The sequence below is a fragment of the Stenella coeruleoalba genome (genome assembly GCF_951394435.1).
Source record: "Stenella coeruleoalba genome assembly, chromosome: 2".
In the NCBI taxonomy this organism is placed as follows: Eukaryota; Metazoa; Chordata; class Mammalia; order Artiodactyla; family Delphinidae; genus Stenella; species Stenella coeruleoalba.
The window spans coordinates 143,181,498-143,200,293 of record NC_137147.1 but is presented as its reverse complement, the minus strand read 5'-3'; the positions used below and the strand labels follow the sequence as shown (position 1 = coordinate 143,200,293).

Genomic DNA, 18,796 nt, shown 5'->3' with positions numbered 1-18,796 from the left:
GTTTTTCTCTTTCTGACTTACTTCACTCTGAATGACAGTCTCTAGGTCCATCCACCTCACTACAAATAACTCAGTTTCGTTCCTTTTTATGGCTGAGTAATATTCCTCCCATTTATCTTTAAACTCTTGTCTAGCTGATTAGATTTTAGGCCCACCAGACAACCAGTGAATAATTTAGGTCCCAGGAAAATTTCGTTCAGAGTTTAATAATTCCCCTGCCATCTGTTCCACTCCACTTACTCCACAGCAATTGAGAGGATAATTCTAACTTCCTTGTAAACAAATTTAGGACACTGAAATCTCACCTCCTCTTTGAGGCCTCCCGACTTCTCCAAACAGAATTGATGATCTCTTTTACTATGCTCCCACAGCACATTATAGCACTGTTCACTTACATGCCCATCTCCCTCAAGCGCCTAGGGGGCCAGAAGCGTCTTTATTTCTATATCTCAAGTGCATAGCAGGGTGCCAGGCACACAGTAGATGCTCAATATATATTTCTTGAATGAATTAACTAAATGTTGTTGAAAGAATGAATAGCAAAGCTTTACTGTATCTGTTCAAAGACCTCAATCAAAAATATTTATTGAGGACTTCCCTGGTGGCGCAGTGGTTAAGAATCCGCCTGCCAATGCAGGGGACATGGGTTTGAGCCCTGGCCCATGAAGATCCCACATGCTGCGGAGGAACTAAGCCTGTGCACCACAACTACTGAGCCTGCGCTCTAGAGCCCACGAGCCACAACTACTGAGACCGCGTGCCACAACTACTGAAGCCCAGGCACCTAGATCCCGTGCTCCTCAAGAGAAGCCACCTCAATGAGAAGCCCACGCACCACAACAAAGGGTAGCACCCCTTTCGCGGCAACTAGAGAAAGCCTGCGCAGAGCGACGAAGACCCAATGAAAGCAACAATTAAAAATATAAATAATTTTAAAAAATATTTATTGAAGCTCTATGTAGCCACTGTGCTTGGCATGGGTTGGTGGCACGAAGAGGTTTTCAGACTCGCTTCTTCGTCTCCTTAAGAAGCCCGGTAGATAGAGCTATCTAGAGCACAAAGAGCCCTTAAGAACATGCACGTCCCCGAGAGCCTCCTTTTCTGTCCCTTTGCCCCATAGGTTAAGAGCTCAGCCCTGAGACCAAGGGTTTGGATTGGCTGGACAGGAGCCCCGGGTCGCCCCGCCCCTCCCCCAGCGCGTAGGCCCCGCCCCGCGCGCCCCGCGCGCCCCGCGGGACTGGTAGCGGCCTTCCCTCTTCGAGCCGCTGGAACGCTTTGCTCGCAGCACTATCTCTTTATAAAGTTGTTGTTGCGGCTTCCGCCGTGGGTGGAGGAAGATGGCGTCGGGGGGTGGTGGCTGTAGCGCTTCGGGAAGACTCCCTCCGCCCTTCCCCGTCCTGGAGCCGGAGTCCGAGGGAGCAGTCGGGGGGTCAGAACCAGAGGCCGGGGACAGCGACACCGAGGGGGAGGATATTTTCACCGGCGCCGCGGATGCCGTGAGTTCGCACCTTTCGGGGCAGGCGGGCGGGCGCCTCCAAAGGAAAGCGACGCTAAGCGAGGGTTGGGGAGGCTGGGCAGAGTGGGCCCGGCGAGACCTTACGTTGGTGACAGTAGTCGTGGCTTGGGTTCTAGATGAGCACCGAGACGTAGGGCCCGGCTTCCCCGCCCCTGGGCGGACGGTGAGGAGTGAGGGATGTGGTGGCTTCTCAGCTGAGGTCCGTTGACAGCGAAGAGCCTCCGAGGCGGGCATTTGGCCCTGCCTTGCGGCCCCACGGACCCACGGGGCTGGTTTGCTGGTGGTTTCCTGCCAGGCTGATTTAATAGATCAAGATAAGGGGGTGGGGTGCAGACTTTCCTTTACCTCGCCTTACTGTTCCAAGGATGAATAATGTTATCTGGAGTTGCCCAGGATAGTGACCTGCCCACAAATCCTTTCGTTAGCTCCATCCTTACCGGTGATTACTAAAGGTCCTTTTGGATCTTAGTCTAGGAGAATTAACTTGACTCCTTTGATCTCTAGGAAAATCCTGCCAGATGTCGGTTGAAAAAAAGGTCCTGCCAGATAAACCACTACGTAGATCGAAAACTTTGTCCCTGTTTTTTGTGCCTAAGTACCTCAGTGGGAGCAAATCTGTAAATGAGAAGAGGCAATGGTGTTTCCCATATTAATATCCGGGTTTCTTTTAAGAGTTAGGTATTAAAAAAACTCATCTTTATATGTGGAATGTGGAAATCAATAATCAGTTCTGGAACCAATGGAGATGTTTTTGGGCTGTTTTATAAGAATACTGACTCATACCATTTGGTACAGTTAGTTCCAGGTTGAAAACTTCTTCAGTGCTAGGAGTGAATTTATGTTTCTTTCTATCTTGGTTAATGCTTAGCTTCATAGTAGCTACTCAGTATATGAGTGACTAAATAAAACAGCTTTAAAATTCTTTATGCAAGCATGTGTCTGAAAAAGTTTGAGGCTTCTCTCATTTAAGTCAGAAAAAGGTTAAGTTTCTTGGCAATGCCTTCTGTGATAATCATTAGATTTTTCCGTGTACTGTATTTAGGAATTAAGTCCATAATCCCAGCTCCAAAAGTGTTTGCTGATGCTTATATAACAGCTCAGACTGTCAAATGAAGTCTCTGTTATTCTGAGAAATAACTCTTGTTGCTAATTTAGTTCTGTATCCCATTTAAAACAAATCTTTTGTCTATTCCTTTAGTAATTCCCTCATAAGCCATGCAGAACAGCGACTGTTGATAACTGCTGAGATGGTAGATAGTCAGACTGAACATCTGAAAACAGAGACTCTGGCTCTGAAGGCAATTGGTCACATTGGTAAATGATGATTTATTTTTCAAAAAGGACCCTGGAAGGATGAGTTGTTATTTTCTAAAGTTCTCTAAGTAAGTTCAAGAGGTTGTGATTTGATTGGTCTCACCAGATTACTTCCCAGAGGCATCCATACTTGTCTCCTAAGATAGTGAAAATACTTTGCCTAATTTCCATCTAAGGGGAGGAGGAGGGGGTCAGAATGAACTTGTTCGACCACAGAAAGCCAAATTATTTTTATTTAGATTTTGATCCAGGAAAATTGAGTTGCTGAGGGAACTAAAATGCCACCTGTAAGCCATTTTTTAGCAGCTTGTCTTGATGTTAATCTTCAGAAAGCCGAGACCCCAAGGTTCCTCACTAGTTAGGCTGTGAATTTTTTGTTAAATAGTCAATACAAATTATATTACAATAAATGCTTTAGTTGTGAGCCAGTGTGAGAAGATGGATTGCAGTGCTTCTGTATCTTAAGGAACAAGATTGAAGAATAAAGTAATTAAGAAAGTGGGCTTTGAAGCCTGGTTTAAATCCAGGCTCTGTTACTTGCTTGCTTAACCTTGGGAAGGGTACTTATTTACTCTGTACAGTTTCCTCACCTGTAAAATGTGAATAGTAATAGTATTTACCTGCACCATTATTGTGAGGATTAAATTAGAATACCTGTAAAACACTTAGAACAGTTGAGCATTTTGTAAACTAGAATTACTCGAAGAATCAAAACACCCACAAAATCTAATAATGAATTAGAAAAGTTAAATTAATTAATCCTAAAAATGGTTAATGTAATTTATCAAAATCAAACTGGTAATAAGATTGATTTGATTAAAATCCATCAAAGTAGGCACTTAATGACTTCAGTAGCTTCCTACTGATTTAAGTTTATCTTCATACTAGGTTTTGCTGCATGTTGGAGGCAAAGAGAGGAATATTAAAGAATTGAGAAGCTGAGGCATATAAAGTTTAAAACTCATTTTTGGTACGCATGTGATTTCCTGGACATTGATATAACAGCTGCTGCTGTTAATCATCCCATCTGCTCTCTTTTAGAGCCCAAGAGACTTTCTTAATATGGTAATAAAAATATGATTTGATTTTTAATGGAAAGAGCAGCCCCTGATATGCATTTTAGGATCTACAAACCAGTTATTTGAATGGGATAGACTGGAGTTAAAAGGATTATTAAAACAAATCTGAAATCATTGCTTTAAGCCTGAAAACCAGTTTGTGGAAGGTCTGGTTCTTAAGAATACTCAAGACCTTATCTTCTTTATGCCTCTTACTTTGTGGACCTATGAATAAAAAGGTCTAAAATTTTAAATATATTATCTGAATCTTTGACTGGACCTGAATCCAGATATGTATCTACTTAGTTAAAACTTTCTTAGTTCTAGGATAGGATTAATTTTTCCCTTAGTAAGAAGAGAGACTAAATTAGAGCCCCTTTTCGGTTCTTCTAATTCTTAAAATTGTTATGTTAAAAACACTAAATAGCATACATGTTTTTACATCTCATTTGACCTCACTGGTCTTATTTGCATACTTCTAAACCGGAAAGGTAAAATTGAAGCAAGTTCTTTATCTGCCTTCCCAGAAGCTCGTATATGCTCATCTCTTTAGCAGTATGCCAGGACCACCATTAGATTTGCCCTCTGAATAAAAGAGGAGAACTGTGGTGTCCTTTCTCATGCTGAGAAAAAGGAGGGAAACATAGATTAATGATATCCTTGGTTCAGGTTTTGGCCATATCTGGTAACTTCTTCATTTGATGATATATTATACCAATTAGATTTTTTTTTTCTCACCACTCTTATTCTTAAATTGAAACCCTTGTAATTAGAGAAATGGCTAGAAAAAAAGAATAGGATAAAGACAAAATAGCAGGGGACTTGAAAATGAAAAGTCACATATTGGAAAAATTGTCTTTGGTTAATCAAAACTTATTTACATATTTCCACTGGTGTTTAAAGAACAATGTCACTAGCCTTTATTGGTAGTCAAAAGTCAAGGATAGCAATTGGCTTCTGATTGACAATGTTTTATGGACTATAGGGAATTATATAAACATAAGTTACATATTAACATTTAGACAGAAAAGGGCATGGTATTTTTAGAATCCAGTCCTACATCTATGATCAATGTAACATGTATCCTGAGGGGAAAACAAATCAGCTTTTTTTAAATTGTGGTATAAAACACAACAAAATTATCATCATAACCATTTTAAATTGTACAGTTCAGTAGTGCTAAGTATACTCACATTTGTGTGAAACAGATCTCCTGCATTAAATAACAACTCCCCTTATCCCCCTCCCCTGGGCCCCTGGTAGCCACCATTCTACTTTCTGTTTCTATGAATTAGACTGCTTTAGATAACCTCATAAAGTGGACTCATACAGTATTTGTCTTTTTTGTGACTGGTTTATTTCACTTAGCACAGTATCCTCAAGATTCATCCATGTTGTAGCATGTATCATAATTTCCTTCCTTTTTAAGGCTGAATAATATTCCATCAAATGTATATACCACATTTCATTTATCCATACATCCTTCAGTGGACATGTAGGTTACTTCTGCCTTTTGGCTCTGTGAGTAGTGCTGCTATGGGTATGCAAATATCTCTTTGAGACCCTGCTTTCAATTCTTTTGCATATATACTCGGAAGTGGGATTGCTGGATCATAAGGTAGTTCTATTTTTAAGTTTTTGAGGAACCTCCATACTGTTTTCCATAGCAGTTGCACCATTTTACAATGTTATCTCAGCTCTTTTTTAAGACCAGTTTATTTCCTTTTGAGTGCTTATAGGATAACTTTTTTAGATCTGGATATAAGTTGGTAATTTCATTAAAAGCTCTAAGGAAATTGATAGTTTAACTGGCTAAGATTTTAATTCTCTGTTCTGCAAAATGCGTGGTGGCTATTCCCAAAGGTATAACATGTCTTCAGTAAGTTTCTTGATACTGTCCTTTCTCTGTTCCTAATCAGACTTCTTTTTTTAAAAAAATAAATAAATTATTTATTTATTTATGGCTGTGTTGAGTCTTTTGTTACTGCGCACGGGCTTTCTCTAGTTGCGGTGAGCGGGGGCTCCTCTTTGTTGCGGTGCGCAGGCTTCTCATTGCTGTGGCTTCCCTTGTTGTGGAGCACGGGCTCTAAGCGTGTGGGCTTCAGTAGTTGTGGCACGCCGGCTCAGTAGTTGTGGCTCGCAGGCTCAGTAGTTGTGGCACACGGGCTTAGCTGCTCCACGGCATGTAGGATCTTCCTGGGCCAGGGCTTGAACCCGTGTCCCCTGCATTGGCAGGCAGATTCTTCATCACTGCACCACCAGGGAAGTTCCCTAATCAGACTTCTTAAAGTTAATCTATACAACAGTATTTTTAAACAGATTTAATACTTAGTTTCTTTAGTTAATGGTATAGTCATTTACAACTAATATTAGTAAATAGTCATGGATAACTGTCCGTCTAGTTTGTAGTATTTTCTATACGCATATTGTCTCAAACACTTGTTTTTGGAGCTAACATCACATCAGGTGGTCAGATCTGATCAAAAGGTCAGAAGTTGAAATTACACATTTTTCACACAGGTCTGATACAGATGTTCTTGGAAAAGTCAGTAACTGGTGTTTTGTCTAAAGATTCATTTTAATGCTCAGCTCAAATTGTAAACTTCTAATAAGTTTAGATTTTCCTGAAGTACACAGACTCATTGGTTTCTTGATCATAGACTTGTACTAGCAGTTAACCTAGCTTTCAAGGTTATGGAGGAGAAGCTAACAAAAGTAGTTACAAAACACTTTTGGAGAAAGGGGCATGAGAGAAGACTTAAAGATGACTAATAAGAACCCAACTTAAAATGTATTTAAAATAAGAGTTGTGGGGGCTTCCCTGTGGCACAGTGGTTAAGAATCTGCCTGCCAATGCAGGGGACATGGGTTCGAGCCCTGGTCTGGGAAGATCCCACGTGCTGCGGAGCAACTAAGCCCTTTCACCACAACTACTGAGCCTGTGCTCTAGAGCCCTCGAGCCACAACTATTGAGCCCACGTGCCACAACTACTGAAACCTGCACGCCTAGAGCCCATGCACCGCAACGAAGAGTAGCCCCCACTCACCGCAACTAGAGAGAACCTGCACGCAGCAATGAAGACCCAACGCAGCCAAAATAAATAAAATAATAAATAAATTAAAATGAAATAAAATTAGAGTTTGGGGCTTATGAGAGAAGCAACTAACATTGTGATCCGACTTCTAGGTTCTGTAGGGAGTTGCTGCCCCTTTACTTACTCAGATGTCAGGGTAACTCTAATGACTTGGCCACTTGTGATTCATTTGGCTGGGAGAAGGGAGAGGAAAAAGAACACTCTAATTTCTCTCCCTTGGTCCTCAAAGCTTCTCAGCACTCTTCAGTAACTGCTGTCATAAATAAATCATGAGTAGTTGATAGTTACTAGAGCAAGTAGCCATAAGTATCTCATCTCCAGGAAAAGTCTGTTGCTCAGCTTTGGCGTATTCTTTTGCTTAGTCAGATGGACAGCTGGGGCTTTGTTTTGCTTTCAGAGCAGATTTGAACTAGGTTTGTTCTGCTTTTTCAATTTAGAAGCTAATGCACCATTAGTACTCTGATCGTTCTTCAGTTCCAGGCCCTTCCAAGTTATATTAGTGTGAGACCCCAAAAATTTGGTATGGAAGTTACACCAGAGGATTCAGTAGAATGTCTGTAGCTAAATTTTGGTAGATCATGGATGGCCTTTCACTTTGAGGTCTCTACTGCACTTGCTCATGGTTTTCCTTTACTAACTCAGTGGTCAGTTTCAGGCTCATTTTCCCCACCCTTCTAGCTCCCCCTTTTCCATTTTCATTAGTCCTAGAGGAACTAGCTCAGAGGTTCTCTACCTTTTTTGTGTCATGGACCCATTAGCAGTCTAGGGAAGTCTGTGGACCCATTCTCAGAATAATGTTCTTAAATGTATAAAATACATAATATTACAAAGGAAACCAATTACACTGAAATGCAATTATCAAAACGTTAGAATAATTTTATGTTATATGCTTTTTAAAAAAATGCTTTAAATAATATCTAGGGATAGGTCTAATACCGTGATTTTTAAATTGAGATGAGCATAAATGATATTTTAAGATCTGTAATAACTGTAATATCAAATAAAAATATCTAATTTTTATTAGCTATGTCTCAGGTACTGCTACTACTCATGGTTTGTTGCCTGTCTTTATAATTGAAGAAAATGCTGAATTTCAGTTAGAGGTTAGTGAAAAGTAAATTGTAATTTTATTCCCATTTAAATTCATAGGCCCGATTCTCAATTCTGTGGCTCATGGACCCCACATTAGAATCCCTACTTAACTCCTTAAGTTATGAGAGGGGGTAATATTGTGAAATCATTTGGGTTAGTTAGATATCCACCCAGTTTGTAGAGTAAGATGTACCAAATCCAGTGGACACTTAAGGTCCATTCTCCTAAGCACAGAAACTTTTAGTGCATCTGTGCCATTTTTGAAACATGGTGTGGGAGAGGAGTCACTGCCTGCGGTAGGTGGAATGACTTCCCCCTCCAGCATGTCCACTCCTATTCCTGGAACCTGTGAAGGTCTTAGGTTACAAAGTGAAGGGTAAATTTGAAGTTGGGATTAAGGTTGCTAATCAGCTGACCTTAAAGTAGGGAAATTATCCTGGATGATCTGAGTAGGCCCAGTGTAACCACAAGGATTCTTTAAAAATGGAAGATACAGAGAGTCACTACCTTCAGAAGAAAGGCACAGAGAGATGTAACATTGTTGGCTTTGAAGATGGAGGAAGTGGGCCATGAGCCAAGGAATGTAGGCAGCTTCTAGAAGCTAGAAAGAGCAAGGAAACAGATTCTCCCCTAGAACCTCCAGGACGGAATGCAGCCGTGATGATACCTTGATTTTAGCTCAGTGAGACCTGTATTGACTTCTGCAGAACTATAAATTAATAAATTTCCATTGTTTAATCTGTTAAATTTGTGATAATTTGTCACAGCCATGATAGAAAACTAATACACTGACCCACTTAGCTCATTTCTCCCCAGAAGTAAAGGTGGCAAAAGGAGTAGTATTTCATGCCAAGATCTTCCAGTGTAAGTTTTTTTCTTGGCTGCGTTGGGTCTTTGTTGCTGTGCGTGGGCTTTCTCTAGTTGCGGCAAGCGGGGGCTACTCCATTGTGGTGCACGGGCTTCTCATTGCGGTGGCTTTTCTTGTTGAGGAGCACGGGCTCTAGGCGTGTGGGTTTCTGTAGTTGTGGCACGCGGGCTTAGTTGCTCCGCGGCATGTGGGATCTTCCCAGACCAGGGCTCAAACTCGTGTCCCCTGCATTGGCAGGCAGATTCTTAACCACTGCGCCAACAGGAAAGCCCTACCAGGGTAATTTTTAAAGACTTTGTGACTGCCGTTTTATCATCTGGGTATAACTTCTGGGGTTGACTTATTCCTAATTGTCCTTTCCTTGTCACACAATTCCGTAGCTCCATATTGCCTTAACTAAATTATCCAAATTTTGCATCAGAAAATGAGTATGTACCCAGTTTTCCAGAAGCACTGTTACTTGAGCTTTTTATTTGGATTCATCCTCTAAATGCAGTTCAGAATTTCAATTGTACTACTCTTCTGAGGTCCCTTGAACATAATGCAAAGATTCTGCCTGGAGCAAAGAGCAATTGAGCAACATGAGGAAGAATCAAAACTGGTTAACGTAAACGGAAGATACCTGGAATCACAGCAGTACTTTTCAGTACTGAATGGCTGTCAGCTCTGGGGGACAGGAAGCCCACATCTGTCCTTCCCTGAGCTAAGAAAATTTCATTAGTAGCCTGAGCCTCATGGTTTGAAGCCAGTAATTGGCAAGGAATACCTGTTTGCTCTTAACACAAGTGCTGTCTTGCTGGCATATCTTTCTAGTGACTCTCTGAGAATTAGGATTAGGCTGTCTGAGTGCTCTTGTAAGTACAAACAGAAGCACAAGAACCCAGAGAATACTGTTCCTCTGAGCCCTTCCTTAGACAGCCAAAATGATTGAAGACACATAGACATATGGACCGGTGGTGAGCACTGAAGATGCAGTTGCCTATAGAATTCAGACTTAAGGAGGAATAAGAAGGAGAGAGCATCATATGTCATGGTCATATGCTCTGACACTACAGATACAAAAGAACTATATTTTTTATTTTTTTTTGCAGTACACGGGCCTCTCACTGTTGTGGCCTCTCCTGATGCGGAGCACAGGCTCCAGACGCGCAGGCTCAGTGGCCATGGCTCACGGGCTCAGCCGCTCCGCGGCATGTGGGATCTTCCCGGACCGGGGCACGAACCCGTGTCCCCTGCATCAGCAGGCGGACTCTCAACCACTGCGTCACCAGGGAAGCCCACAACTATATTTTTTAAAAAGGAAAGGGAATGGGGATAACATTTGCAAAAAAATGTTTAACTGTTTTCAGTAATCATAGTAGTTGGTGATAGTATCAGCATTGTTATCCTGAGACTGTAATGTGGGATAAATCAAGTGAATACTTATAAGACAGTCTAATCCTATCATCCACTGTGTTCTCGAGAATCAGAATTCTTATATGAAAGAAAGGAGACTTGAAATTTGTAGTTTTGATATTTGAATGGAAAATGTCAGTATGAACACATGAAACATTTTAAAAACAAATGTGTGTATCTATATCTTTCTACCGAAAAGCTCTAGATACACTGATGAACCCAGGTACCTCTGAATACCCCTAGTGCTCAGACCGTGGTCTTGAAATAGTATTTCAAGAAACCAGGACTTCTGGTTCTCGTAGAACAGGCTGATTTCAGGTGTGAGGTAGGAAACGTACAAAAAGAGCCTGGACAATCTTGTCATTACAGAAAACAAGGAAGCTTTCAAAAACTACAGGGTCACGTCAAAAATACTCAGAGCCAACTTGAAGAGGTTCCCACTGGCCAATGATGGAATGATTTGAGCTTAAGTAATGATAATAACGACCATGAATTGCAACACATAAAATATATATGAATTGTAAAACAGTATGGAAGTTTCTTAAAAAACTAAAAATGGAACTACTATATGACCCAGCAATTCTACCTGGGTGTATATCCATAAAACACTAATTTGAAAAGATAAGGCACCCCAATGTTCGTAGCAGCACTATTTACCATTGCCAAGATATGCAAGCAACCTAAGTGTCCATCAACAGATGAAGGGATTAAGATGTGGTGAAAAAAAAAAATACACACACACACACACACACACACACACACTCGGGAATACTACTCAGTCATAAAAAAAATGAAATTTGGGGCTTCCCTGGTGGCGCAGTGGTTGAGAGTCCGCCTGCCGATGCAGGGGACACGGGTTCGTGCCCCGGTCCGGGAAGATCCCACATGCCGCAGAGCGGCTGGGCCCGTGAGCCATGGCCGCTGAGCCTGCGCGTCCGGAGCCTGTGCTCCGCAAAGGGAGAGGCCACAACAGTGAGAGGCCCGTGTACTGCAAGAAAAATAATAATAATAAATATAAAATAAATACAATGAAATTTTGTCATTTGCAACAATAGGAATGGACTTGGAGGGTATTATACTAAGTGAAATACGTCAGACAGAGAAAGATGAAAGACAAATACTGTATGATATCACTTATATGTGGAATCTGAAAAATACAGCAAACTAGTGAATATAACAAAAAAGAAGCAGACTTACAGATGTAGAGAACAAACTAGTGGTTACCAGTAGGGAGAGGGAAGGGAGAGGGGTAATATAGGGATAGGGAATTAAGAGGTACAAAGTACTATGTATAAAATAAATTACAAGGATATATTGTATAACACAGGGAATATAGCCAATATTTTATAATAACTAAATGGAGTATAACCTTTAAAAATTGTTAATCACTGTTCTGTACACCTGTAACTTATACAATATTGTACATTAACTATACTTCAATAAAAAATAAATTTAAAAAATTTCATCACAGAAAATAGTTTTATCTATTGCCTAGAAATTTAGCCCCCTTCAAAGTTTTGTGACTTACTATTAAGAGATTTTTAAAATATGGATTATAAAGCAAGCCTTATTTTTAGTATTGATTTTGTCACTCTGTAATCAGTGTGCCTCCACCCCCAAAAATGAGTCCTTCCTAAAATTTAAACTGTTGCTTCAAAATTAGCTTTTTAATATAAATCATTCCTTAATACTGATGAAAATTAGCCTTTTAACCTTGGGCATATGAAATATGTTTTAATACCAGGTGGCTATTTATTTTGATGAGAAGTAAGCTATTATTATAAACTCTAGTCTCATGGAAGACTTGTTTTCTATTAACAGTCCTGTATAAATGTTGGGTACCATGAACGGGGTTCATTTCTTCTTATCCTTAAAAATAGTCCTGCTCAGCTTCTCTTGTATTTGATTTTAAGTAAAACTTGAGAATATGCCTCAAAGGACAACTGTGTGCTGGGTACTCTTCAGCCTAAAGAAATAGGCCAGTGCCAATACTAATCAGTCAATTGAGAATAAATTTGCTAAGATCAAAAATAAAACAAAGAGAAAAGAGATAAAATTGGGGGCGTGGGTACTATACAATATGCCGGAGAGACAGTTAACATACTTACGTAAGAGAAGTGTACATCTAAGTAACGCTAACTTAGCATAGAAAAATGGGCAAAGGACACCAAAGCACATCACAGGGATTCAGATGGCCAGTAAACATGTGGGAACAAGACAACTTATAACTCGTTAACATACAAAGATTTTTTAGAGAGAGAGAGAATGCTTAATGTTGCTGTGGTGGTGTGGGGTGGGGGCCTGGGGGTGGATGCAAATTGTGATCTTTCTGGAAGGGAGCTTAGTAGAGCCTTTGAAAATTTCGTTTAATAATTCTGCTTAAGAATCTATCCCAAGGAAATAATCAGATGTAGACTTATATATAGGGATAGACATCACCATATTTTTTGTGATGATAAAAATAAAAACCTGGAAACTGTCTAAATGCCCATCATTAGGGAAGTGACTATGTTGTAGTATACCCATATGATAGAGAGTTAAGTCACTAAAAGTGGGATTTTTGTACAACCTTAAAGACATGAAAAAACTGCTCAGATGGCAAAGGGGGCAAAAACAGAATACAAAGTTTTGTGTACATAGATTAATTTTATAAAAGAACTACTGAGGAAAAATTAGAATAGTAAATACAATAATCAGTCTAACTATGTTCAGCTTTCCTAGAACTCAGCCTTTAGTGGTTTTTGGAATGGAGTCCCAGAGTATATTTGAGGAGCAGTTTTCTATTCTCAAAGGTAGTTGTTACCTAGCTTACTAAGAGTGCACAAGCTTTTGTTTTCATCACAGTTCTAGTCAAGCAAAGTATGGTTTGGGCTTGAAGAGGATCTGGTAGAGGAAGAATGACAAGTAGTTGTGCTCTAGTTGTCACCACAGTATCCCATCCATCTGGATCTGTCTTTTCTGATTAGTATAGGGAAAGACAGACTGCTATTCTTTTGTTTTTTTGATTGAAGTATAGTTGATTTACAATGTTGTGTTCGTTTCTGGTGTATAGCAACTTGATTCAGTTATACGTGTGTGTGTGTGTGTTTGGTTATATATGTGTATATATTCTTTTTCATGTTCTTTTCCATTATGGTTTATGACAAGATATTGAATATAGTTCCCTGTGCTATATAGTGGGACCTTGTTGCTTATCTATTTTATATATAGTAGTTTTTATCTGCTAATCCCAAACTCCTAATTTATCCCTTCCCCATCCCCTTTCCCCTTTGGTAACCTTAAGTTTGTTTTCTATGTCTGTGAATCTGTTTCTGCTTTGTAAATAAGTTCATTTGTATCATATTTTAGATTCCACGTGTAAGTGATATCATATTTGTCTTTTTCTGTCTAACTTCACTTAGTATGATAATCTCTAGGTCCATGCAATATGGCTGAGTAGTATTCATTGTATATACATACCGCATCTGCTTTATCCATTCACCTATCAGTGGACATTTAGGTTGCTTCCATGTCTTGGCTATTGTAAATAGTGCTGCTGTGAACATTGGGGTGTGTGTATCTTTTTGAATTAGAGTTTTCTCTGGGTATATGCCCAGGAGTGGGATTGCTGGATCATATGGCAACTCTACTTTCAGTTTTTTAATGAACCTCTATACTGTTTTCCATAGTGGCTGCACCAATTTACATTCCCACCAACAGTGTAAGAGAGTTCCCTTTTCTCCACACCCTCTACAGCATTTGTTATTTGTAGACTTTTTAATTGACGGCCCTTCTGACCCGTGTGAGGCAATACCTCATTGTAGTTTTGACTTGCATTTTTCTAATAATTAGCGATGTTGAGCATCTTTTCATGTGTCTGTTGGTCATCTGTATGTCTTCTTTGGAGAAATGTTTTTTTAGGTCTTCTGCCCACTCTTTGATTGGGTTGTTTGGTTTTTTGTTATTGAGTTTATGAGCTATTTGTATATTTTGGAAATAAAGCCCTTGTCGGTCTCATCGTTTGCAAATATTTTCTCCCAGACAGACTGCTATTCTAGCATTGCTCCAGAAAATTTTCTTAATCTTTAAACTTCCAAGTTTAGATGATAAAACAGAAATAGAAAGGTGCCTTTATTCATCTTCGTATCACAAGAATGGGTTCTTCTCGGTGTTGTTAAAAATGGGTAAATTCTAACCTGTTCTTTTCCTGTTTCTTTAGTCTCTCTGGTGAGCTACTAGTAAATTACATTTATATATGTATATTCTTAATGTATCTGAGTTTTAATCTCTCTTAGATCTCCATCTAGAGGCAACTGGTATTAGTGGGAACTGAATTAAAAGACATCAGATGGCTTTTTATGAGATTCCCTATACTGTACAAGAGCACAAGAGCATGTATAGGATGGACCTGTGTATGTAAGAAAGTAGTTGGCAATTTAAGAGGCAAAAGGGAAGTGTAGGGTTTGGTTTTGCCCTATTATTTGTTGTCTGTGTCTTGGCAGTGATTTTTTTTTTTTTGGTTGTTTTTTAAGATTGTGGAAGCAGCTAGAAGACAGGATCACTGTCTCTAACAGAATTGGTAACATTTAAGCACATACAACTAAAAGCTCATTAAATTTTATTAGCATAGAAAATTCCGTTGTTAGCTAGTATAAATCTACATATTGGTAACATTTTCTTTCCCTGAGGGTGGCCCCAGTACTGAGATGGAGCTATTTGCATGACAGATTCAAAGTACCCAATAAATCTGTCATTTCACTTTGTTCTGTTGGGTCAGAAAGGGCCTGTTTCCAAGGAACAAACACCCTCAGATTTGTTAAGGAAATGTTTCATAAAAGATTCCTTAAGTCAGGTCTTTTAACTGATTTGGCCTTGGGGTCTGACTTCAAAACCCTCTAATATGACACCATGGCTTTTGAAGTCAGATTCTCAGCTTTCTGTTAGTTTTCTACACAATCCAGCTTTGTTCACTCTGGTACCGGTCTGGGGCCTCACCCCACACTTGCTTGCGGCAGATCACTGAGCTTTTGATAAAGGCCATGGACTGACTGTATTTTCACCATGTGCCTGTAGGCTAAGCATGGCTGGTTTTTCTTCTGCTAGCCTGACACGAGTCTGGTTGAAAATTGTGTCTCTATAAGTTAAGGATGAAAAGATAAGTTATAGTTACAAACAACATTAAAGTGTCATACCTTCCTTTGCTTGTCGGGAGGGTCGGTAATATCCACATACCTGGGCTTCAGTGAATGGTTCAGCCAAGGCCACAAAATAAGTCAGGATCAGAGCTTGATTTATGGTCTCTAGTGTGGTGTCCTGGACACTAGAATGTGCCCTGTCAGCATTTGAAAGAATAAAGGTCATCAACTGAGGAGAAATGCATTTGGACAGGTTCTTTTGAAAATTATCTTTGTATACACATACCCATGTTGGCATCATGTGCTTTGGGGTAGGGCATTTCAGCAGGGTTATAGTGTTAGAAGTTAACCCTAAAATGTGTGAGTTTATTTTAGCTCTGTGATCACTCAGGCCACACTTACATAACCAATAATGATTTGCTGCTTATTAAACTGGCTGACTAGTGATCCTGTCTTCCCCTAAACACCTGGGGGAGCAACTGAGGGGTGCATCAGAAGTCACTTTCTAGGTTGGTTTGTTTTTTGGTGGTTTTTTTTGGCCGTGTGAAGCAGCATGGGGGATCTTAGTTCCCTAACCAGGGATTGAACCCGTGTCCCCTGCAGTGGAAGCGCAGGGTCTTAACCACTGGACCGCCAGGGAAGTCCTCTAGGTTTGTTTTTAATGGTACAATTTTATTCATAGTATTCAGAGTATTTCTTTGTTTTCAGAGTAAGCCCCAGTCTCCAAAGAGAATTGCTTCCCTTCTTCCCATCAACAGTGGCTCCAAAGAAAATGGGATCCGTGAGGAACAAGACCAAGAGCCACAGGATCTCTTTGCAGGCAAGTATGGACTCAAAACTTAAGCTAGGAATCTTCTAAGTTGCTGAGTTAAAGTAAAAAGCTATATATATATGAGAAACACAACTCTATGTTAAGATACTATTGTGAAGGATTCCAAAACATAATAAAAGGCAGTACCTGCCATCACGATTCTTACAGGTTTAGGGAGTAAGACATAAATATACAGTTATTTAAGAATGTGATTTAGACAAATTGTTAAACAATAATATAAATGTGGCCAGAGGACTGATAGAAATATTAGGTCACAGGAGCTCAGAGGGGTCTGAGGTGAGACTAAAGCAGTGGTTTTAGACTTTTATGACCAAGACTCATAGTAAGAAATACATTTTGTGTCATAATCCAAAATATTTATGCACTTGTATAAAACTAAAAGTTTTATTAAATGACTTGCCTTTACTACCCTCCATACAATCTGAAATTTTCTGTTGTTTCTCTTTTTTTAAAATGCTGTTTGTAACCCACTGAATCACTGTCACAATTCCCCAGTGAACAACAGACTGCAGTTTGAAAAATACTAGTATAGAACAGAGTTTCTCAATCTTGGCACTATTAACATTTTGGGCCCAATAATTTTTTGTTGAGAGGGACTGCCCTGTTCTCAACAAAAGGTGGTCCTTCCCCTGTACCACCCCCAAAGACATTCAAAGACATTTGGCAATGGTTGGAGACATTTTTGTTTGTCACACCTGGCAGTGCTGCCGGTATCTGCTGAGTGGAGGCCATGGATGCTGCTAAACACCCCACAGTACACAGACAGCCCCTCACCAAAAAGAATTATCCAGCCCAAAATATCGGTAGTGCCCTCATTGATAATCTCTGCTCTAGAGTGATCTTGTTAGACTTCTTGGAAGAAGCAGGATTTATGTAGGAAAAAGAGAAAGGGTGCAAATGGTTAGGCAGGAAGTATATGGTGTGTTTGAGGGACAGTCAGTAAACTCAGTGGGCCAAAACAGGGGCTTCTTAGAGATGCCATGGAAGGTAAGTCTGGAAATGTTGTTTAGGAGGATTTTAGATAACAGTAATAATTAGAATTTGAATTTTCATCCTAGTGCCAATTAAGAGCCATTGGTAGTTTTGAGTAAGGAAAGTGCTATGGGCAAAGTGAGGAAAGACTGACCTGATAGAATTATTATATAAAACGGATTGCAATGGACAAAGACTGGAGATGTCAGAAGGCAATCACAAATTAGTTCAAGAATAAAATGGTAAAGACCAAAAATAAGGTAATGGAAATAGGAAAAGAAAGGTGAAAACTTTTCAAAAACTGAAATCAGCAGAATCTGGTGTTGGTGATTGGGTATAACGGGTGTCCAAAAATAAGGATTGAAGACAGTCAAAAGTTTCAAGCCCAAGGATTAGGAAGAAAATGGTACCATTTTGAGAACTACATTCTACAGAAGAAACTAGCTTTGAGTTGGAAGGTGGGGAGAGTGAGTTTGGGTTTTAGATATTTTAAATTTTAAATGTGGGGATCAACTTCCTAGAGGTGGTAGTTGAAACTGCCATGTGAATGAGACCCTCAAAGGAGAGAATGATAAGGAAGGGAAGAGATGAGAGGGTGGACTTGGGAAGGGAAGATCTTGGGAGGACTCTCACATTTGAACTCGGTGCGAAATTAAGACATGACGAGGGAAGAAGAGGTTAGAAGAAGGAATATAAAGATTTCAAATATTTTCCAATTCCTTTCCTCTATGAAACTTAAGTGCCCACTGTTCATTCTGCTAATGTTTACATTTGGGATAAAATTTCTGGAGGAGAAATGCAAATAATGAATCATCTAGTTATATGGCAGACTGCAAAGAAAGTTTTTCTATCTTTGGGAACTTAACATTTATATGATTTGCCCTTTAAGAAGACCTGAAATCTTGGTGTGACTGAGTTACCCCATGGTTGGGTTTTATATATGAACATGTAGAAGATCTTTATTAGGGACATATTTATTGCTGATGAAGGTTCTGATTTACTTCATTCCCCAACTGTTTTCATAAGCAGCCAATGACTGCCTCATTACTAAGAAAGGAACATAAGATATCTATAGAAAGGAATGCCTACAGTGATACATTTAGTTTAGGACTTGAGTAGTTTCTCGGATATTTCAGTTATTGACTGTGGAAATTTAAATGTTCTAATACTTTCTACATGATTAGTTTAGTGATCGTCAGAATCTCTGTGATGGAGTCCAGTGGCTCTTCCATTACTCTTATCAAGAGTACAAAGAAAAAAGCATTTTTGATGTAAGTTTTGTCACATTTGTCACAGGACTCTCAATAAAAAATGCACAGCTCTTCAAAAGGCTTTTAGTAGCACTCTAATAAGCCAAAGGTTTTAAATGTTTAAATTCCTGTTTTGTTTTCAGTCACATTTATTGGATTGGATAACTTAATTATTTATGTGGTGCCTGCATGATATGAATTTCTTAAACATACTTTAGCTGGTTGCTTGCTTCAAAGAATCCTATCACCCTAGCATGTTCATTATGCATATTTTTGTGTGGTTTGTACTC

At 39.6% G+C, this 18,796-nt stretch overlaps 1 protein-coding gene across 3 annotated transcripts in view; it reads left to right on the top strand.

Annotated features, from left to right (window-relative positions):
* SNX1 (sorting nexin 1) overlaps positions 1–18,796 on the top strand; it is a 45,126-nt gene that overhangs the window by 1,879 nt on the left and 24,451 nt on the right. Inside the window, exons 1-2 of one of the 3 annotated variants that reach the window (XM_079914869.1) lie at positions 1,274–1,496; positions 16,161–16,272. In XM_079914869.1, coding sequence (XP_079770995.1) covers positions 1,338–1,496; positions 16,161–16,272 — 271 coding nt within the window. In that variant the 5' untranslated portion in view covers positions 1,274–1,337. Of the gene's footprint in view, positions 1–1,273; positions 1,497–16,160; positions 16,273–18,796 lie in introns of those variants that run through there. The other 2 variants (XM_079914870.1, XM_079914871.1) reach the window with 2 other exon arrangements.